The sequence below is a fragment of the Mus caroli genome, chromosome 11, assembly GCF_900094665.2.
Source record: "Mus caroli chromosome 11, CAROLI_EIJ_v1.1, whole genome shotgun sequence".
Lineage (NCBI taxonomy): Eukaryota > Metazoa > Chordata > Mammalia > Rodentia > Muridae > Mus > Mus caroli.
The window spans coordinates 99,072,581-99,089,972 of NC_034580.1; the positions used below are offsets into that span (position 1 = coordinate 99,072,581).

Sequence of the window (17,392 nt, forward strand, 5' to 3'; positions counted from 1 at the left end):
CTCAGAGAGTGTCTCATACTAGATTGTAGCCCCACCCAGCACTCTGAAGTTCGAAAACCCTTTTACTTATGGAACCTTTTTAACCTGGGAGGTGATATGCACCTAATTATTACCACGGTGCTGAGGCAGGAGGATCTGCATTTCAGGCAAGACTATATTATATCCTGAGGCCTTGCCTCAAAAACAAAATTGTGCTTCCTGCTCCTTCCAAGTCAATTGCTCTGTAATACACAGATTTCTAAGTCCCAAGCAGTCTGATCGCAAGTTGCTGCATGGATTTTCTTTATTGCCATTTGGCTCACTGTGGCCGGGCTTCATTGTGCAGTCCTGGCAACTTGAAGCTCAAAGACTTTTTTATCTTTTTTGTCCTAACAAATGACTGCCAATTTGTAATAGTTTGCAATGAGCTGAAGCTTTTACTGGAAATAAAAACTGAGGGAGTGTGGGAGAAAGGATTTTGTGTTTTGCTTTTAATTTTTTTTTTTTTTACATATCTGATTTTTTTTTCCTTTCCTGCATGTGTGTACAGCATATGTGCCTGCTGTCAATGGAGGGTTATCAGCTCCTCTGGATCTGCAGCTACAGACAATTGTGAGCCATCGTGTGAGTCCCAGGGAGCCAATCTCAGGCCCTCTGAAGAGCAGCCCGTCCTCTTAACTGCTGAGCTGGCTTTCCTGGTCTTGGCTTTTGTGTTTTTGACAGAAAAACCGTACTAGATGACGCGAGGACGACCCGCTCTAGTTACAACTGCCTCTTCGTTGTCAGGTGACCTTGGATAAGTCACTTGATTTCTCCAAGTCGCAGAGCTTTCCTATAGTTAAAATGGCGGCTAACTCCTGCCCTACCTCGCTCACATGGCTGCGCTGGTCAAATAGTTCCATGTGTAGAATCTCACTCCATTATGGCTGGAATGTAAGGAGAAAGAAGAATGGCTCACTAGGGTACTCAGGCAAAGGGAGAAGTAGCAATTACGCCAAGGGGATTAAAGGGAGTTTTTCGGGTCCTTCTAGTGGGGGTACAGAGTGTGGATCCCTTTTAAGGGGGAATAGAACCCCCACTTCACCCCCAATGTACCCTACGGCCCTGGGCCAAGCACACCCATTTCAGAGAAGGCCTTCAGCTTTCCTTCTCGAAGCCTCCCCCCAACACGCACACCTCATCTCTGTGGATGACACCCCCCTTCTTTCGGGAACGCATTGATTTTGGGGCTCCTCCCCAACACAGACTTCGCATCTATTGGCCCAATCTCTCCAGGGTATCCTGGCTAGGGAAAGGTTTGCGGTATCGGAAGCGAAGAGGCCAAGTCGACCCCGGGAGGCCATTTTCTTCGGCAGAAGCCGGGGTTCGGGGCGAGTCCTTCCTCCTCACCACGCGCTTCCCATCGGGGCTCGGGCGGAGAGCTCGGCCGCGGAGGACCACTTTGCTTTCACCTCTGGCGCAGAGATAGCTCTTGGCCTGGGTGGCTGCTCTCACCTAAGGGCCTCCAGGGTAGCCTGAGGACCGACGTCACTCAGGACTCGAACCCGCCCTCTCAGTTCCTGAGGCCTAGTCTGAAGCTGATGCTCGGCAGGCCACCATACTGTCCCTTTAAGGCGGCACTTCTTAATTCATTTGTTTACTTCTTCATGCGCTTTTCGTCTTTTTAATAAATAGTTGTCCAAAATATCCTTCCGCTTATCTCTCTCCAAGAAACCCATCACCTACCTCAGAGACATTATTGTAATTTTAAGAATCCAATGTCAGTAATCACGACTAACAGCTCTCTTTATAGAATTTAATCCTCTTTTACACTTTAGGGACTACTTTTTAGGGACAGACCATTTTTGCATAAGTTGAAAACGGTTTATGGCTATCAGAACCTTTCCGCTGAGAACAGAATATGACAGTAGATTTTCAAACGCACCTTTTAATAAAAATATTCTGTATAAGCTCCCAAAGGTCATGGAATCTTCTTGTATTCCTGAAGCACAATGGTATGGTCCAGAACCCGCCCCATCTCCTCTGTAATTGGTCTTCTTTCCTCGGAGAGACGAATAACTCTTGCCCAATGACTGCTCACGTTTCTTCAGAGAGAGCTAAGCGATGGAAGAAGGCGGCCTGGGAGACGCCCCCTACGCATTCTATGATTGGCTACGTTGCACGGCGCGCGAGGACGGCGGGCCCGAAAGAAGGGAACTACGACTCCCGGCTGCCCCACACCTGGACTCCGTTACGCATGCGCATGGGCGGGGCTTACAAGCTTCTATATATAAGAGGCGCCGAGGGCTTGGAGACAGCAGTTGGAAGTTGGCAGGTGGAAAGTCAGGTTGGGAGGGGAAGCCGGAGGAGGAGGCGGAAGAAGAGCTGTCTGAAGGGGGAGGAGGGAGGGAGGAAAAGAGGAGGAGGCGGAGGAGAACTGAGCGGAGCATCGAGCCAGAGGGGAGATGAGTTTGTCTGTCCTCGGCTAAGGCTCCGGCCCGGCCTGAGGAACTGGGAGCTCGGGTTGGAGCGACACCCGTGGAAGTGGGAGGTGGCGGCTCTGGGACTTTAACCCCTTGTGGGCTCTGCGGCAGGGGATTTAACCCTTTGTGGATTCGGCCCCTCCGAGGCAGCGTCATCGGGTAGTTTTAACCCTTTCGGGTTGGGTTTAACCCATTGGACTTAAACCTCCTCTCCTTGCGCACCAACTCCTCGTCTGTGGGAGCATTCGGCGGGGAGGCGTGAAGCCCACCCCTCTGCATATTTACGTACGGTGCCTGCCGCTGAACCCTCTGGACCTGCTAGTTGGCCACGCTTGTGTGCGCTTAACCCTTTATTGACTGGACTCCAAGTTGCGATTGGAGTTTGCTGACAGGACGGACGGAAGGCGTTACTGCAGAAATTACTGACCGAAGAGGACTTTGTTGGACATATTTTGAAAAGAAAGAAAAACCTTTTTCCTTAAGCCAGAATTTCTCAAACTTCCAGAAGAGAACTCTACTAAGCCATGGCCGAGCCACTCTTGACAGAACATCAACACCAGCCTCAAACTAGCAACTGTACAGGTGCTGCTGTTGTCCATGAAGAGCATACCTCTGAGCGCCCCCCAAGCGCGGAGGAACGGGTGCCCAAGGAGGACAGTAGGTGGCAATCGAGAGCGTCCTTGCAGTCCGGTAGCCGTCCAGGGCAGGAGGGAGAAGGGGGTCTGAAGCACCAGCTGCCCCCATTGCAGACGAATGCCTGTCCAGAATTGAGCTCCCTGGAGAAGGGCCAGAATGGGGAGGACTTATCCACTGGCGGTGCCTCCCCGTCGGCGGAGGGAGAGCCGATGTCAGAGTCCCTCGTGCAGCCAGGTCATGACTCGGAGGCTACCAAGCTGGAGGCTCCTGCCGCCGGAGGCGAGGAGCCATGGGGACAGCAACAGAGACAGCTGGGCAAGAAAAAACATCGGAGACGCCCCTCAAAGAAGAAGCGGCATTGGAAGCCCTACTACAAGCTGACTTGGGAGGAGAAGAAAAAGTTCGACGAGAAGCAGAGCCTGCGAGCCTCGCGGGTTCGAGCCGAGATGTTCGCCAAGGGCCAGCCAGTTGCGCCCTATAACACCACGCAGTTCCTCATGGATGACCACGATCAGGAGGAGCCTGATCTCAAAACCGGTCTTTACCCCAAGCGGGCAGCCGCCAAATCCGACGACACCAGCGATGAGGATTTTGTGGAAGAAGCTGGTGAGGAAGACGGAGGCAGCGATGGCATGGGAGGGGACGGCAGCGAGTTTCTGCAGCGGGACTTCTCGGAGACGTACGAGCGGTACCACGCCGAGAGCCTGCAGAACATGAGCAAGCAGGAGCTCATCAAAGAGTACCTGGAGCTGGAGAAGTGCCTCTCCCGCAAGGAGGACGAAAATAACCGGCTGCGGCTGGAAAGCAAGCGGCTGGGAGGCGTCGACGCGCGAGTGCGGGAGCTAGAGCTAGAGCTGGACCGGCTGCGCGCCGAGAACCTCCAGCTGCTAACCGAGAACGAACTGCACCGGCAGCAGGAGCGAGCGCCTCTTTCCAAGTTCGGCGACTAGACTGAAAACTTTTGGGGGGAGGGGGCAAAGGGGACTTTTTACAGTGCTGGAATGTAACATTATATACATGTGTATATAAGACAGCGGACCTTTTTATGACACATAATCAGAAGAGAAAATCGCCCCGGCTTTGGTTTGGTAAATGTAGCTATGATGTTGCTTGTGTGCTTTCTCCTGTTGTTTAATTATGTGAGACTGAAGGGTTGCTTTTCTTGTTGTCCTCCTTAGAGGTTGTTTCTTAATGTGCAAGTAATTTGACCAAGTTACAATGCATTTTTCTGTTTAAAAAAAAAAAAAATCCCCTCCTTAAGCGGAGCTATAAGGTGGCCAAATCTGAGACCCATTACATTCATTCTAGTTATAATAAATTTAATGTTTGTAAATGTAACAGTTTCAGTGTGATTTCTAGAGATTCAAAATTGTGCTGGTTTGTGTGACTGCACTTTTGAGGTGGGGTAGCAAGATTGTTAAGTTTATCTATTTGCAAAAATACTTGAAGAAATTCAGTTTGTTCCCTCCACCCCCACCAATGGGTTTTAGTATACTTCAAAATACAGTTCAGGTAAAATGTACTCAATGTTGTGCCCTGCTTCCTAATGCTGGGGAGTAGAAAGTGGCTACAGGCAGCTTAGCTTGCGCATCTTGATGGCTGTTCAAAAGAGTGCTAACAAAAGTATAAGCCTGATTTGGCAATTGTTAGATAACGAAAAGTCTCATTTCATCTCCACAAGTCAATTTTTCAGTAATTCTGGCTTCTGTCCTAACCACCCAACAAAATTCCAATAGAGTTCCTGTTTGCCTACCTTGGTAAGGCTCCTGGTAAACTTGCTTTCTTAGTACATCCAAGAGATAGCCAAGATAAACTTGTGAGAAAACATGTTAGCGATATGTTGGACTTCAAATGGCTAAGTGATCTAAGGACTTAGCATCAATGTCTGACACTTAAGTACTTTTTCTATTGAAAATAAGAAAGAAAAGCTGCCCTTTCCATTAGAATCCAACTGAAATTTGAAATGCCCCTTTCTACAAGTAAAGCTGGCTCAGGAGAGGGCTGAGGTCTTTAGATGATGAATACAAACCCTGCATGTTTCCAGTACTGCAGCTATTCTCAATCTCCTGGGCTGCCTGGACAGCTGCCTACGTTAGGCTGCTCTTGAAAATGCAGGGAGGCTCTGAGAACTAGGCCTTATCACAGAATCAAAATGGTAAACTCAACAATTGTTCTTTCATGTCAGTACAGTTAATGCAACCCTGTCACCTGACCTGTGTCAGTGTTTCCTTAGGGCAATGATATTGCTAAAATTATTAGCACAACTGGCTCCTTAACTTGGAGTCTTAAAAACCATAGGGGGCCTTGGGGGTCCACAAGCCCCACATAATTGTGTGTGAATATATATATAATATATGTATATATTTATTGAATATATTATATATATTCAAGTGGGTTCAAGAACTCAGGAGGTTGTCAAATTCCTTGGTGGTTAAAAACCCCTTAGGGCGGGGGCTTCTCAGCCTTCCTACCAGCTAAATGGCAACAGTGGAGTTGACTGAAACATCAAGAATGAATGCAGCTACAAATCAATAATCAAGGAAAGCTGTGCCAGGAGGACAGCTTGGGACCTTCAAAACCAAGCTTGCCGGTCCTATTCTGGCAGGTGGTCTCCTGCAGAAACTGTAAAATCAACTTTTCTTTGATCTAAAGATTGCATTAAATGTCTATTTTGAAACCGTTTTCCTTGTGGTTTTCATTCTCTTCTCTGACATCATACAGCAGCCCTGGAAAGCTGGCTGTCTGCTGGAAAGCAGCAGCAGTGCCCTCTGGCTTTCCCTTGCAAAGCCCTGTCTCATGGCGACTGCACCACAATAGGATGCAGCAGGGAGAAACTCTGAATTCACATTTTCCTAAGAAACGTTTATCTAGAGACAATCTATTTCTCCTACTATTAGAAACACGGCATTTCCAGAACCCACCCTGGGAAGACGTTAAATGCATTCATCATTAGGAAAAAAGTGTACAGAGGTGTACATTCTACTTTGAAGAGGCAAATTAAGTCTAGTTTTTAAAACTACACAAATTGGCCGGGCGTGGTGACCCACACTTTTAATCCCAGCACTCGGGAGGCAGGGGCAGGCGGATTTCTGAGTTCGAGTCAGCCTGGTCTACAAAGTGAGTTCCAGGACAGCCAGGGCTATACAGAGAAACCCTGTCTCGAAAAACCGGAAAAAAAACCCCACAAATTACAATTTTAAGTATCTCTAAATTATTCTGCTTTACCTTGTGTTATGCAAATTTGAGTGTTTCAAAGGCACTAACATTTTGCTATTTATGTTGTTGGAATGATTAAAATTAACACAAAACTCTCCTTATGAACACATTGAGACACAGACACACCACTCCAGTAGAGTAGACACTGAGTTGCCTGTAGTAACAGGGTTGTGATGACAAATGATCCTCCCCACACACATCCCAGCCTTTCATGCAAGTCCTTTGCCAAACATTTTAGCAGCTGCTCAGAAGACCTGGCTGACAAGTGAGCCATTTCAGTTTGCTCCCTTTCTTGTACTGGGCATGGTCATGAATGAGGAAATGCTTCCCAGACTAACTCAGACAGGCAAACACAACTCTACTTGGGTTACTTAAAAACACAGAGACTTAAGAGGCAGAATCCTTTTTTTGATTTCAGAGTTTTAGGGGACAGAAGCAGAGAATTCAAGATTAAGATCCAAAAAAAAAAAAAAGGTTGTTTTCTTAGGTAGTAGCCTGGGAATGCAGTTCAGTGGTGCAGTGTTTTCCTGTTGTTGACTCCTGGGTTTGATAAGTCAGGCACGTACTCAAGCCTGTAATCCCACCATTCCCGAAGTAGAAACACGAGAATTAGAAATTAAAAGTCAGTCCGGCGTGGTGGCGCACTCCTTTAATCCCAGCACTTGGGAGGCAGAGGCAGGCAGATTTCTGAGTTCGAGGCCAGCCTGGTCTACAAAGTGAGTTCCAGGACAGCCGGGGCTATACAGAGAAACCTTGTCTAAATTAAAAGTCACTGTCCACTACATAGCAGGTTCTAGGCCAGCCTGACTGCATGAGACTCTGTCTCAAAAATAATAAAAGGGAGAGGGGTCTGGGGAGATGGCTAAAATGGCAAAATGCTTGCCATGAAAGCTTAGGAACTGAGTTTGCTCCCTGAGCCCACATAACAAAAGCCAGGTGGCCTGCTCTTGTAATTCCAGCCCTGGGGAGGTGGGAGGACCCCTGGGGCTGGCTGTCTAGTCAGTTTAGTGTAATATGTAAGTCCCAGTGAGAGACTCCATTTTAGGAAAGGGGGAAGGATCCTGGCCATGGTGATACATGGCTGTAATCCCAGAACGAAGTAGGAAGAGGCAGGCAGATGTTTTTGAGTTCAAGACCTATCTTGTCTATTATAGTTAATTCCAGGCCAGCTAGCTAGGGATATAATGAGATGCTATCTCAAAAAACAAGACAAAACAAAACAAAAAAGGTAGATAGCTCCAAAGAACAATGGCTGAAGGTGTCCTCTGACCTCCACATATATGCCACATGCATGTGCACATTAAGAACATACACAAAATAGACAAAATGGACAGTGACTGACATAAGCTATCTTCTAGCTTCCACATGTCTATGTGTACCCGCCATACATACACACAGCCACACACATATATACATGAACGTGTCATTAAGGAAAGATAGCTGCAGGAAAACTCTGATATACAGGGGGCTGTAGAGATGGGGTAGAGTTTAAGAGTCGTTGCTTTTGTAGAAGACCTATTTCTCAATACCACATGATGGCTCACAACCATTTATAACTCCAGTTCCAGGGGATCTAGTAACTCCCTTGGACATCCATGGTACCAGGCATGCTCCAGGACTACATACATACACACATGTTGGGCAAAACACTAATACAAATACATCTTTTAAAAAGTGATACTTCCAGGACAGCCAGGGCTACACAGAGAAACCCTGTCTCGAAAAACCAAAAAAAAAAAAAAAAAAAAAAAAAAAAAAAAAAAAAAAAAAAAGTGATACTCTCTTGGATGTGGCAATGAACTCTTGTAATCCCAGCATCTGGAATGTGGAAGCAGGGAACACAGGAACTAAAGGCCATCCTCTGCTACCCAACACGCTGGAGGTGAGCCTAGGTTACAGGTGCTGTAGGCCTGACAGTTGCTATTGGCTCAGCCAAGGCTACACAGAGAAACCCTGCCTCGAAAAACCAAAAAAAAAAAAAAAAAAAAAAAAAAAAAGAACAGTAGCTTGTTTGATCAGGATTTTACTTTTCACATCACTCAGAATAAAGATCGTCTGCTTGGGGAAAATATGAAACTTGGCCCTTGTCTTCTTGAAGGGAGTAACTTTGTCCATTTTCACAGGTGACTGAAATAAAAATTCCACTTTACTCTCACATATAAAATGTAAATAGCTGGTGTGTAGTACTTTAAAGCCACATATAACTTGCACCCCTACAGTCTCGGAACTTGGGCAGTAAAAGAGTTTTCTGAGTTTGAGGCTAGCCTGAAACATGGTGTGAGATTATCTCCTGAAACCTTGGGTTTGTGATGTAGGTCAGTGGCATAGCAGACAGAGCACATGACTAGCAAACACAAGGCTGGGGTCAATAGTGGGCATCAACCAAGCAAAAAACAATGTATGCTTTACACCAATGACTTCAAATTAGAGAAGCTGTGCAGGGGATGTGGCTCAGCGATAGGGTACTTGCCTAGCACACACAAAGATCTTCACGACTGGGGACACAGGAGACAGAGAAACAAAAGGAATCCATAGAATCTAAATCAAAACAAAAAAGCCCCACTACCCAATGGTCTACCTTCAGAAAAGCAAGGGTCACCATTCTAGTACAAAAAGCAGCAGGACACAACCTCTACCCCCAAAGCTGAGGCGCTGACAACTGATGGCTTCTGGAGGAGGAAGCCTTGTTGTTTGTTGAATGATGGATGTAGCCCTAGCAGGTCCACCATGTTCCAGTGGAGAGCCTCACACCTCTGAATATATAGGAAGCACAACGTGTAGTCAGTGAGCTACAAAATTCATAGAAGGGATTAAGGGGATACTGACCAAATTATAACACCGAATGCATGTATGAAACTAATAAAGCCAGGCGTGGTGGTGCACGCCTTTAATCCCAGCACTCGGGAGGCAGAGGCAGGTGAATTTCTGAGTTCGAGGCCAGCCTGGTCTACAAAGTCAGTTCCAGGACAGCCAGGGCTATACAGAGAAACCCTGTCTCGAAAAACAACAACAAAAAATTCTATCGGGGACTGGAGAGATGGCTCAGTGTTTAAGAGCACTGACTGCTCTTCAAGAGGTACTGAGTTCAAATCCCAGCAACCACATGGTGGCTCACAGCCATCTGTAATGGGATCTAATACCCTCTTTTGGTGTTTCTGAAGAACCAAAGCCTGGTCAGACAGTGGTGGCACACATATTTAATCCCACCACTGGGGAAGCAGTGGCAGGCAAATCTCTTAAGTTTCTGGCTAGCCTGGGCTACAGAGAGAGTTTTAGGACACCCAAGGGTACACAGAGAAACCCTGTGTTGAAAACCAAACCAAACCAACAAAAACCAAAACAAAGCCCAAGACAGAACATTAGGTAACTGTAAACACACATTAACCTAAGCTACTCACATGCCTAATGTTTGATAACAAATATTCCCAATGTGGTCAAAGTTGGCTATAACTAGTCAAGTATTTGTACTGAGATGCACTTGCCTTCGTGAGCTTTCTCCACTATTGTGAGATGGGGCCTCAGCTTAGCCTAGGTTAGTCAGGTGCTACTATGAAACCCTGGCTAGCCTCAAACCTAGTACAATTCTGCCTCAGCCTCCTAAATGCTGAGATTATAGGCCTGAGCCAACATACTTGGCCTTTGTCTTCTTGAAGGGAATTAACTCTACATTTTCACAGATGATTGAAATAAAAATTCCACTTTACTCTCAAATAAAATGTAAATAGAAGCCGGGTGTGGTGGCGCACGCCTTTAATCCCAGTACTTGGGAGGCAGAGACAGGTGAATTTCTGAGTTCGAGGCCAGCCTGATCTACAGAGTGAGTTCCAGGACAGCCAAGGCTATACAGAGAAACCCTGTCTCGAAAAACTAAAAAAAAAAAAAGAAAGAAAAGTAATAAAAGTAATGTAATGTTTTTTAAAAGGTTTATTTTCATGTGTCATGTGCCTCCATGTACGTTAAGTGTACCACATGCATGCCTGGCATCCAGAGTACAGAAGGTTCCTCTGATCACATGCAGGGGTTCTGTGCTAACAGGTGGATGTTGGGAATCAAACTGAGGTCCTAAAAAAGAGTAGCAAGTTCTAGGAACTACTCAGCCATCTCTCTAGGCCCTAAATTTATACATGTGTGCAAGCATGCCACCCCATTCAAGTGAAGGTCAGAAGACAACTTGTGGAGCCAAGTGCCCTCTCCTTTTATCAAGAAAGTCCTGGAGATCCAACTTAGGTCATCAGACTTGGTGGCAGTTACCATTATACAATGAGCTATCTCACTGGACCTTAATATATATGTTTATGCCAGGCAGTGGTGGTGCATGCCTTCAATCCCAGCACTTGGGAGGCAGAGGCAGGTGGATTTCTGAGTTTGAGGCCAGCCTGGTCTACAGAGTGAGTTCCAGGACAGTCAGGGCTACACAGAGAAACCCTGAAGACTCTGAAATAATATTGGAGCTGCTGACCAAAAGGTAAAAGACAGCTATACTTTGCAGGTAGAAGAAGACAAATGATCTGGAAAACAAAACCTGTCTCGAAAACCTCAAAAAAAAATATATACACACATATGTATACACACACACACACACACACACACACACATATATATATATATATATATATATATATATATATATATATAATTATTATTTCTGTGATAGTCTTGCTTTATTGCCCAGATTTGCAACTACCCTGCCTTAGATTCCTGATGCTGGTTCAGGCTATCTGAAAGAGGTGTCCACCACCACACTCAGAAATATTTTCAAATGTAACCCTACTGATTTGGTTTTTATTGTTTTTTTTGGGGGGTTTTTTATTTTTGTTTTGTTTTTGAAACAGGGTCTTGCTATGTAGCCCTTCCTGGCCTGGACAAGTCAGCATGTAGACAGAATTATGCTTGAACTTAGTGATTCACATGTGTTTGTCTCCAAAGTGCTGGGATTGCAGACATGAACCACCTACACCCTATGTATTAATGTACTTTATTGTGAGCAGGCCTCATTATGTTGCCCAGGCTGATCTCAATTTCTAGGCTCCAAAAATCTTTTCCCTTCCCTTCCCAGAAGCGTGGCATGTATTACGCTTGGCTCAGAAAAGCAATTTTTAAATTTGTTTTAAGACAAAGGTCTCACATGGCTCAGAACTATGAAGCTAAAACTGGTCTTCAATGCCTGTCCTCCTGCCTCCTCCCAAGTGCTAGGATTAGAGGCATGACCCACCATGTCTGGCTCAGTAAAGTATTTAAAGAAAATATTAAATTTAGACTATGAAATAATATTGGAGCTGCTGACCAAAGGGTAAAAGACAGCTATACTTTGCAGGTAGAAGAAGTCAAATGATCTGGAAAACAAAAGTTGAGTCATTGATCAAAATGTCTTAGAGTATTGAATGATTACCACTTGGATTCTTGATTTGTTCTGTTTATTGTTTTGTGACAGGATTTCACTATGTAGCCCTGGCTGTCCTGGTACTTTCTAGATACACCAGGCTGGCCTTAAACTCAAGAGATCTATATCTGCCTCTGCCTCCTGAGTACAGGGACTAAAGGTGTGCACTACTAGATCCAGCACCAATGGGTTCTTACTGAAGATACAAAGGCTGAGTTTTAGACAGATCAGTAATTTAACTTTTGCAAATCTTCCCAATAGATCCAGATTTAGTTCATTATGTGGGATCTGCAGGAGTCCTTAGGCTCAATCCCTAGCATCTCCCAGCAACCTCCAAATGGGTCATAGTGCTAAACCTTTCATTCCAGTGCTTGGAATTTTAAGTGGAGGCAAGAAGATCAGGAGTTCAAAGCCATCCCCATTACCTACTGAGTTTGAGTCCAGTCTGGTCTACACTAGATTCTGCCTCAGAAAGACAGTTTTATTTTTGTTAAAGTTAAATAACCCTTTTCTTGAGTTTTACTTATAAAGAGGAAATTCAATTATGAAAAATTATCTAATGACATGGGACAGCAACTCTAGTTCTATGACAAACCTTTACACACCAACAAACCTCAAAGGCTGAGCTGCTACAGGAAGCTGGTAGTAAATTTTGAAAAACCTAATATGATTTTTCCAGTTCCCAAAAGCAGTGCCAAAGTTTTTTATTTCTTTTCTTTTCTCCTTTTTAATGAGTCCTCACTGTGCTGACCAAGGTGGTGCTCATCATTATTCCCAGCACCCAGGAGGCAGAGGAAGGTTTTCTGTGAGGTTGAAGCCAACCTGGTCTACAAAGGAAGTTCCAGGTCAGCCAGGGTTACACAGAGAGTCTATGTTTCAAAAACAACAACAACCACCAGAAAACAGAAGCAAGTAGAGTCTCACTGTGATATACACTGACCTAGAATTTGCTGTGTGGTCCAGGCTGGCATTGAACTCTCAGCAATCTTTCTGCTTCGGCCCTCTAAGTGTTGGGATTACAAATATGAGGTACCACACCCACCTTTTTTCTTTTTTCAAGAATAATAAAAATTTCAGATTAGGGAGATCATTTAGTAGGTAAAGTGGTTGATCACCAAACATGAGAACCAGAGTTTTGCTCCTCAGAGCTTGCTAGCTAATCAAATGTCAGCTCTGGCTTCAGTAAGACCCTGTCTCAAAAGACAAGGTGGAAAGCAAAAGAGAAAGACACCTGACCTCTATGGCCTCTGCATGCACACACATGCACACACATGCACACATATACAAGTAAAAATTCAGACTTTAAAGTCTCATCTGAAGCCATTATTTTCTCTCTAGCCTTGCTGTGACAGGTTATCATGTAACCCAAGCTGGCCTCAAACTAACCATGCACCTACAGCTGGCCCTGAATTCCTGAACCTCTTGCCTTAAGTTTCCCTAGTGTTGCCGGGCAGTGGTGGCGCATGCCTTTAATCCCAGCACTTGCAAGGCAGAGGCAGGCAAATTTCTGAGTTCCAGGCCAACATGGTCAGAGTGAGATCCAGGAGAGCCAGGACTATACAGAGAAACCCTGTTTCAAAAAAAACCAAGAAAAAAAAAAAGTTTCCCCAGTGTTAGAATTACCAAATTACCTCTGTGTGACACCACATCTAGCCCCATCCCTTCTTTTGTTTTGAGATGAGGTCTCACTATGTAGCTCTGTGCTTGGAACTCAATATGTAGACCAGGCTGGCCTTGAATTCTCAGAGATATGCTAGCCTTTGAGCTGATATTAAATGCATGTTCCACCAAGCCCATTTCTTTCTTTCTTTCTTTTTTTAAAGTTTAATTTATGAGTAATTACCTACATGTATGTGTGTGCACAATGTACATGCCTGTTACCTGAGGAGGTCAAGAGTGGGTTGGATCATCTGGAACTGGAGTAACACAGTTCTGAGCCACTGTGTGGTTCTTAAGTTTACTGAACCTGGGTTCTCTCCAAGAGCAGAAAGTGTTCTTAACCACTAAGTCATCTCTTCAATTACATAGAGACTATTACTGGTCTTCAGTGAACAAAAGCTATATTCCTGAATCCCAGCCACTTGGGAGAGGCAGGCAAGTATCTGTGAGTTCCATGCCAGTCAGAGCTAAATAGTGAGGCCTTTTCTTAAAAACTGCAGCAGGCATTCAAGCATCATGTATGATGGAGAGCACTTTTAGTTTAGGCAGTCAGGTAGAGATCTATGAGTTTGAGGCCAGCCTGGTCTACATACATAGTGAGACCCTGTCTTGAACAAAACTAACAACAACAACAAACCCAAAACCAAACCAACCAAACAAGCCTACCTTAAAATTGTATTCTTTTTAATCATGTGTCTGGGTATGTCTGTGCCTCAGGGTGTGTGAGCATGTACAAGCACTCTTAGAGGCCATGTTGGATTCCCTAGAGGGGGAGAGATAGCAGCTGTGAGCCCCCCAATGTGGGTGCTGGGACTTGAACTCAGGCCCCCTAAAATAGCACTTTGCCCTCTTTACCACTGAGCCATCTCTCCAGTCCTGGGGGCTGCTTTAAACATGGAATTCTGCATACCCAGATAATGCCAATGCAACTTTCAGGCAAAAGCAGAATATCAAATTCGGGACTGGAAGGAACATCTTCCTTTTAGTTCTAGAAAATGGTCACTAAGCCTAATAGCATTCAAACAATCTGATCAGAGAAAAAAAGCATATGATGGAACACATCTAACCCTAGCTTTGGCTACTTATTGATTTCACAGCCAGTTTCGGTCTACATAGTGAATTCTGGGACAGCCAGGGTATACAGTGAGCCTGGTCTCCAGAAGAAAAAGAAAAGAAAGGATAAATCTTGTGAGTTGGGAGTTTACACAGAGATGCATAAATGTCTCAGAAGCAAGCACTTTCATGGCACCAAGGAATAATTTGGAAATTTGGAGAAGCATTTCTACCTTTGCCCATGTATCCAATTTATAGAGTGACTGGTCTTCACAAGTTGGCTGTCAGATAAATATAAAATACCAAGGACTTAAGAATCACAACTGCTTTGGTGCCATGAGACACTGATACTGTTTCCTTAGATGGCTTTTCCTTTGTGTACACCCCAGCCATACATTGGTAAGGCAGGTCTTATATATGCTCTAGTAAGTTTATTGGTGGAGAGGTAAAAGACAGAGGCTCATGTGCTAGGCAAGGACTCTACCAGACCTCCTCACAGCTTCTGAAGACTCTACTCCTAAAGTAGAAAGGGCTGTCTACACAGGTACAGAAGAGTGAGCACTTGAGGCACCGTGAGGGAAGCAGTGTTTCTCCATTCAGAGTTAGGGACTGAGGCAGTTAGGGTTTTCCTGAGCCACTGCCTCCTCACCTTGCCATAGCTAGTGTTTTGTATTCATTTTGTGTATGAGTATGCAGGTCTATATGCATGGGGATGTGCACACTCGTGTATATGGAGGGAGGCCAGAGGGTAATCCTTGGTGCCATCCACCTGTGCCATCCACCTGTGCCATTTCCCACAAACATACACTCATTTACTGGAGACAAACCCTCTTACTGGTGGACTGTCACTAGCCAAGTACACTCAGCAAACCCCAGGAATCTGCCTGTCTCTGCCTCCCTAACACCCCTTCCCCCCAACAAAGGCTTCTCTGTGTAGCCCTAGCTGTCTTGGAGCTTCCTTTATAGGCCAGGTTAGGCTCAAACTCAAAAGATCCGCCTGCCTCTGCCTCCCGAGAAGAAATGCCCTACCACCTTTTGCGTATGTATGAGTCTACCTGTATAAATGTATGTGCACTACATGCATGCCTGACACCCATGGGATTCAGAGAAGGGCTCTGGAACTGGCATCAGTCACGTTCTACCTTTGTGGGTGCTGGGAATCGAACATGGATCACTGCAAGAGCAGTAAGTGCTCTTACCTGCTCAACATTGCTCTAGGCCCCAGCTTCTTTTAACTTGGGTTCTAGAGACAGAACTTAGGTCTTCATGCTTAAACACTCACTGGCTGAGTTGTCTCTCCCTCCCATTGGTTGTTGCGATAAGGGTCTCAGACTGGTATTCAGTATGTCAATCCACCTGCCTTAGCCTCCTAAGGATTATACTAAGCACCTCTCAACTACTTAAAAATCAAGGAATGGAAAGACTTAAACACTGTTAAACCTTCATCTATAAATGACTAACAAATGTCTGCTGGAACCTCCAGGTCCCCTTTCAGCTCCTGTGCCTATCTGATTCCTACCAAGTTAGAGTCACGCTTTCCTAACTCATTCCCCACTCCCAGGCTCCACTCCTGAGCAGGCTGTGCAAGTGCTCTTCCAACCAGCCACATCCCAATCTTTCTTTCTGAGACAGGATCTTAACCTGCAGCTAAGGTTAACCTCCAATTTTGTGGGTAATCCTCCTGCCTCTGCCTCCCAAGTGCTGGGATTAGCATGAGGCTCCATACCCAGTGCTTCATCTTTTCTTGATCAGGGCAGTGAACATGACAAAAAGGGAACTACAGGATGAGCACTGCACTGTGGCTTCAGTTAGTGTTGGCTGCTGATGGAAGCCCTAGGCTAAGGCAGGTGGGCTCCCAGGAAATTTAAGGCCAATGAACTCTACAAAGCAAGTCCTAGGCCATCCCAGACTACAGAGCAAAGCCATGCCTCAAAACCAAAACCAAAACAAACAAAAAAAAAAAAAAAGGCAGTTTGGATTAAGAACTTTAATAGGGGCTAGGGATGTAGCTCAGTTGACAGGATACTGCCTAGAGTGCACAAAGCCCTGGATTCAATCTCTAATGCCACACAAATTGTGTGTGGTGGTACAGTCACAGCTGTAATCTCAGCATTCAGCAAGGATAGGCAGGAGTTCAAAGGTCTGGGCTACAGAGAGTTTTCAAGGCTAGCAAGAACTACAGTTGACCCCGTCTAAATTAATCTTAGCCATGACTGAATGCAGTGGTATACACCTGAGAACACTTGAGGGGCTCAAGCAGATAGTTCCAGGTCATGGGTGAGAGCAAACATAATAATAACAATAACCCCATTAGAACAGCCAGATGGCTCATTGTGTAAAGGCACTTGCTACCAAGCCTGACAACAGGACTTTTATCCCCGGACACCCAGGTGGTAAGAGAACAGACTTACAAATTCTGACCTCCACATGTATGCATATGTAAACACAAAGGAAGTAAATAAATAATATTGGGTTTGGTGGTGCCTGCCTACAATCCAAGGACTGAGGAGGCGGAGGAAGGAAGTTCAATGCCAGCTTAAACTACAGAAAGAGTTTAAGGTCAGTCTGGGCTATTCGAGCCCTGTCTCAAAGGAAAAAAACAAGTTGATATACTAGCTCATACCTGTAAATCTAACATGTGGTTGAGGCAGAAGGCTTACTCTGCCTAGGGTAGAGTAAGAAGCCTCAAAAAAAAAAAAAAAAAAAACAAGCCAGTCAATAGTGACCAGGTATTTCTGTTTGTTGTTTTGTTTGCACAGTAGACTTTAAAATTTTTCTTCAAACCACGAGGTATGGAGGGGAAAATCAGTTATAGCTAGGAAGCTCTCACCCCATTTAGGACTATTTCAAGTTTCACTAGTAGCCCTGGCTGGCCTGAAACTCTCTATGGAGAGCTGGCTGGCCTCAAATTTGTTAAGAGATCCACCACATCCAGCTGGAAAGACTTTTTTTTTTTTTTTTTTTTTTTTTTTTTTTTTTTTTTTTTTTTTTTTTTTGAGTCGGGATC

At 45.1% G+C, this 17,392-nt stretch overlaps 1 protein-coding gene across 1 annotated transcript; it reads left to right on the forward strand.

The window, feature by feature from the left end:
* The first annotated feature begins 2,289 nt into the window (after positions 1–2,289).
* Hexim1 (HEXIM P-TEFb complex subunit 1) lies at positions 2,290–4,415 on the forward strand. The gene has a single exon (XM_021178252.2). The coding sequence runs from the start codon at positions 2,966–2,968 to the stop codon at positions 4,025–4,027; it is 1,062 nt and encodes a 353-aa protein (XP_021033911.1). The 5' UTR covers positions 2,290–2,965; the 3' UTR covers positions 4,028–4,415.
* Positions 4,416–17,392: the final 12,977 nt, after the last annotated feature.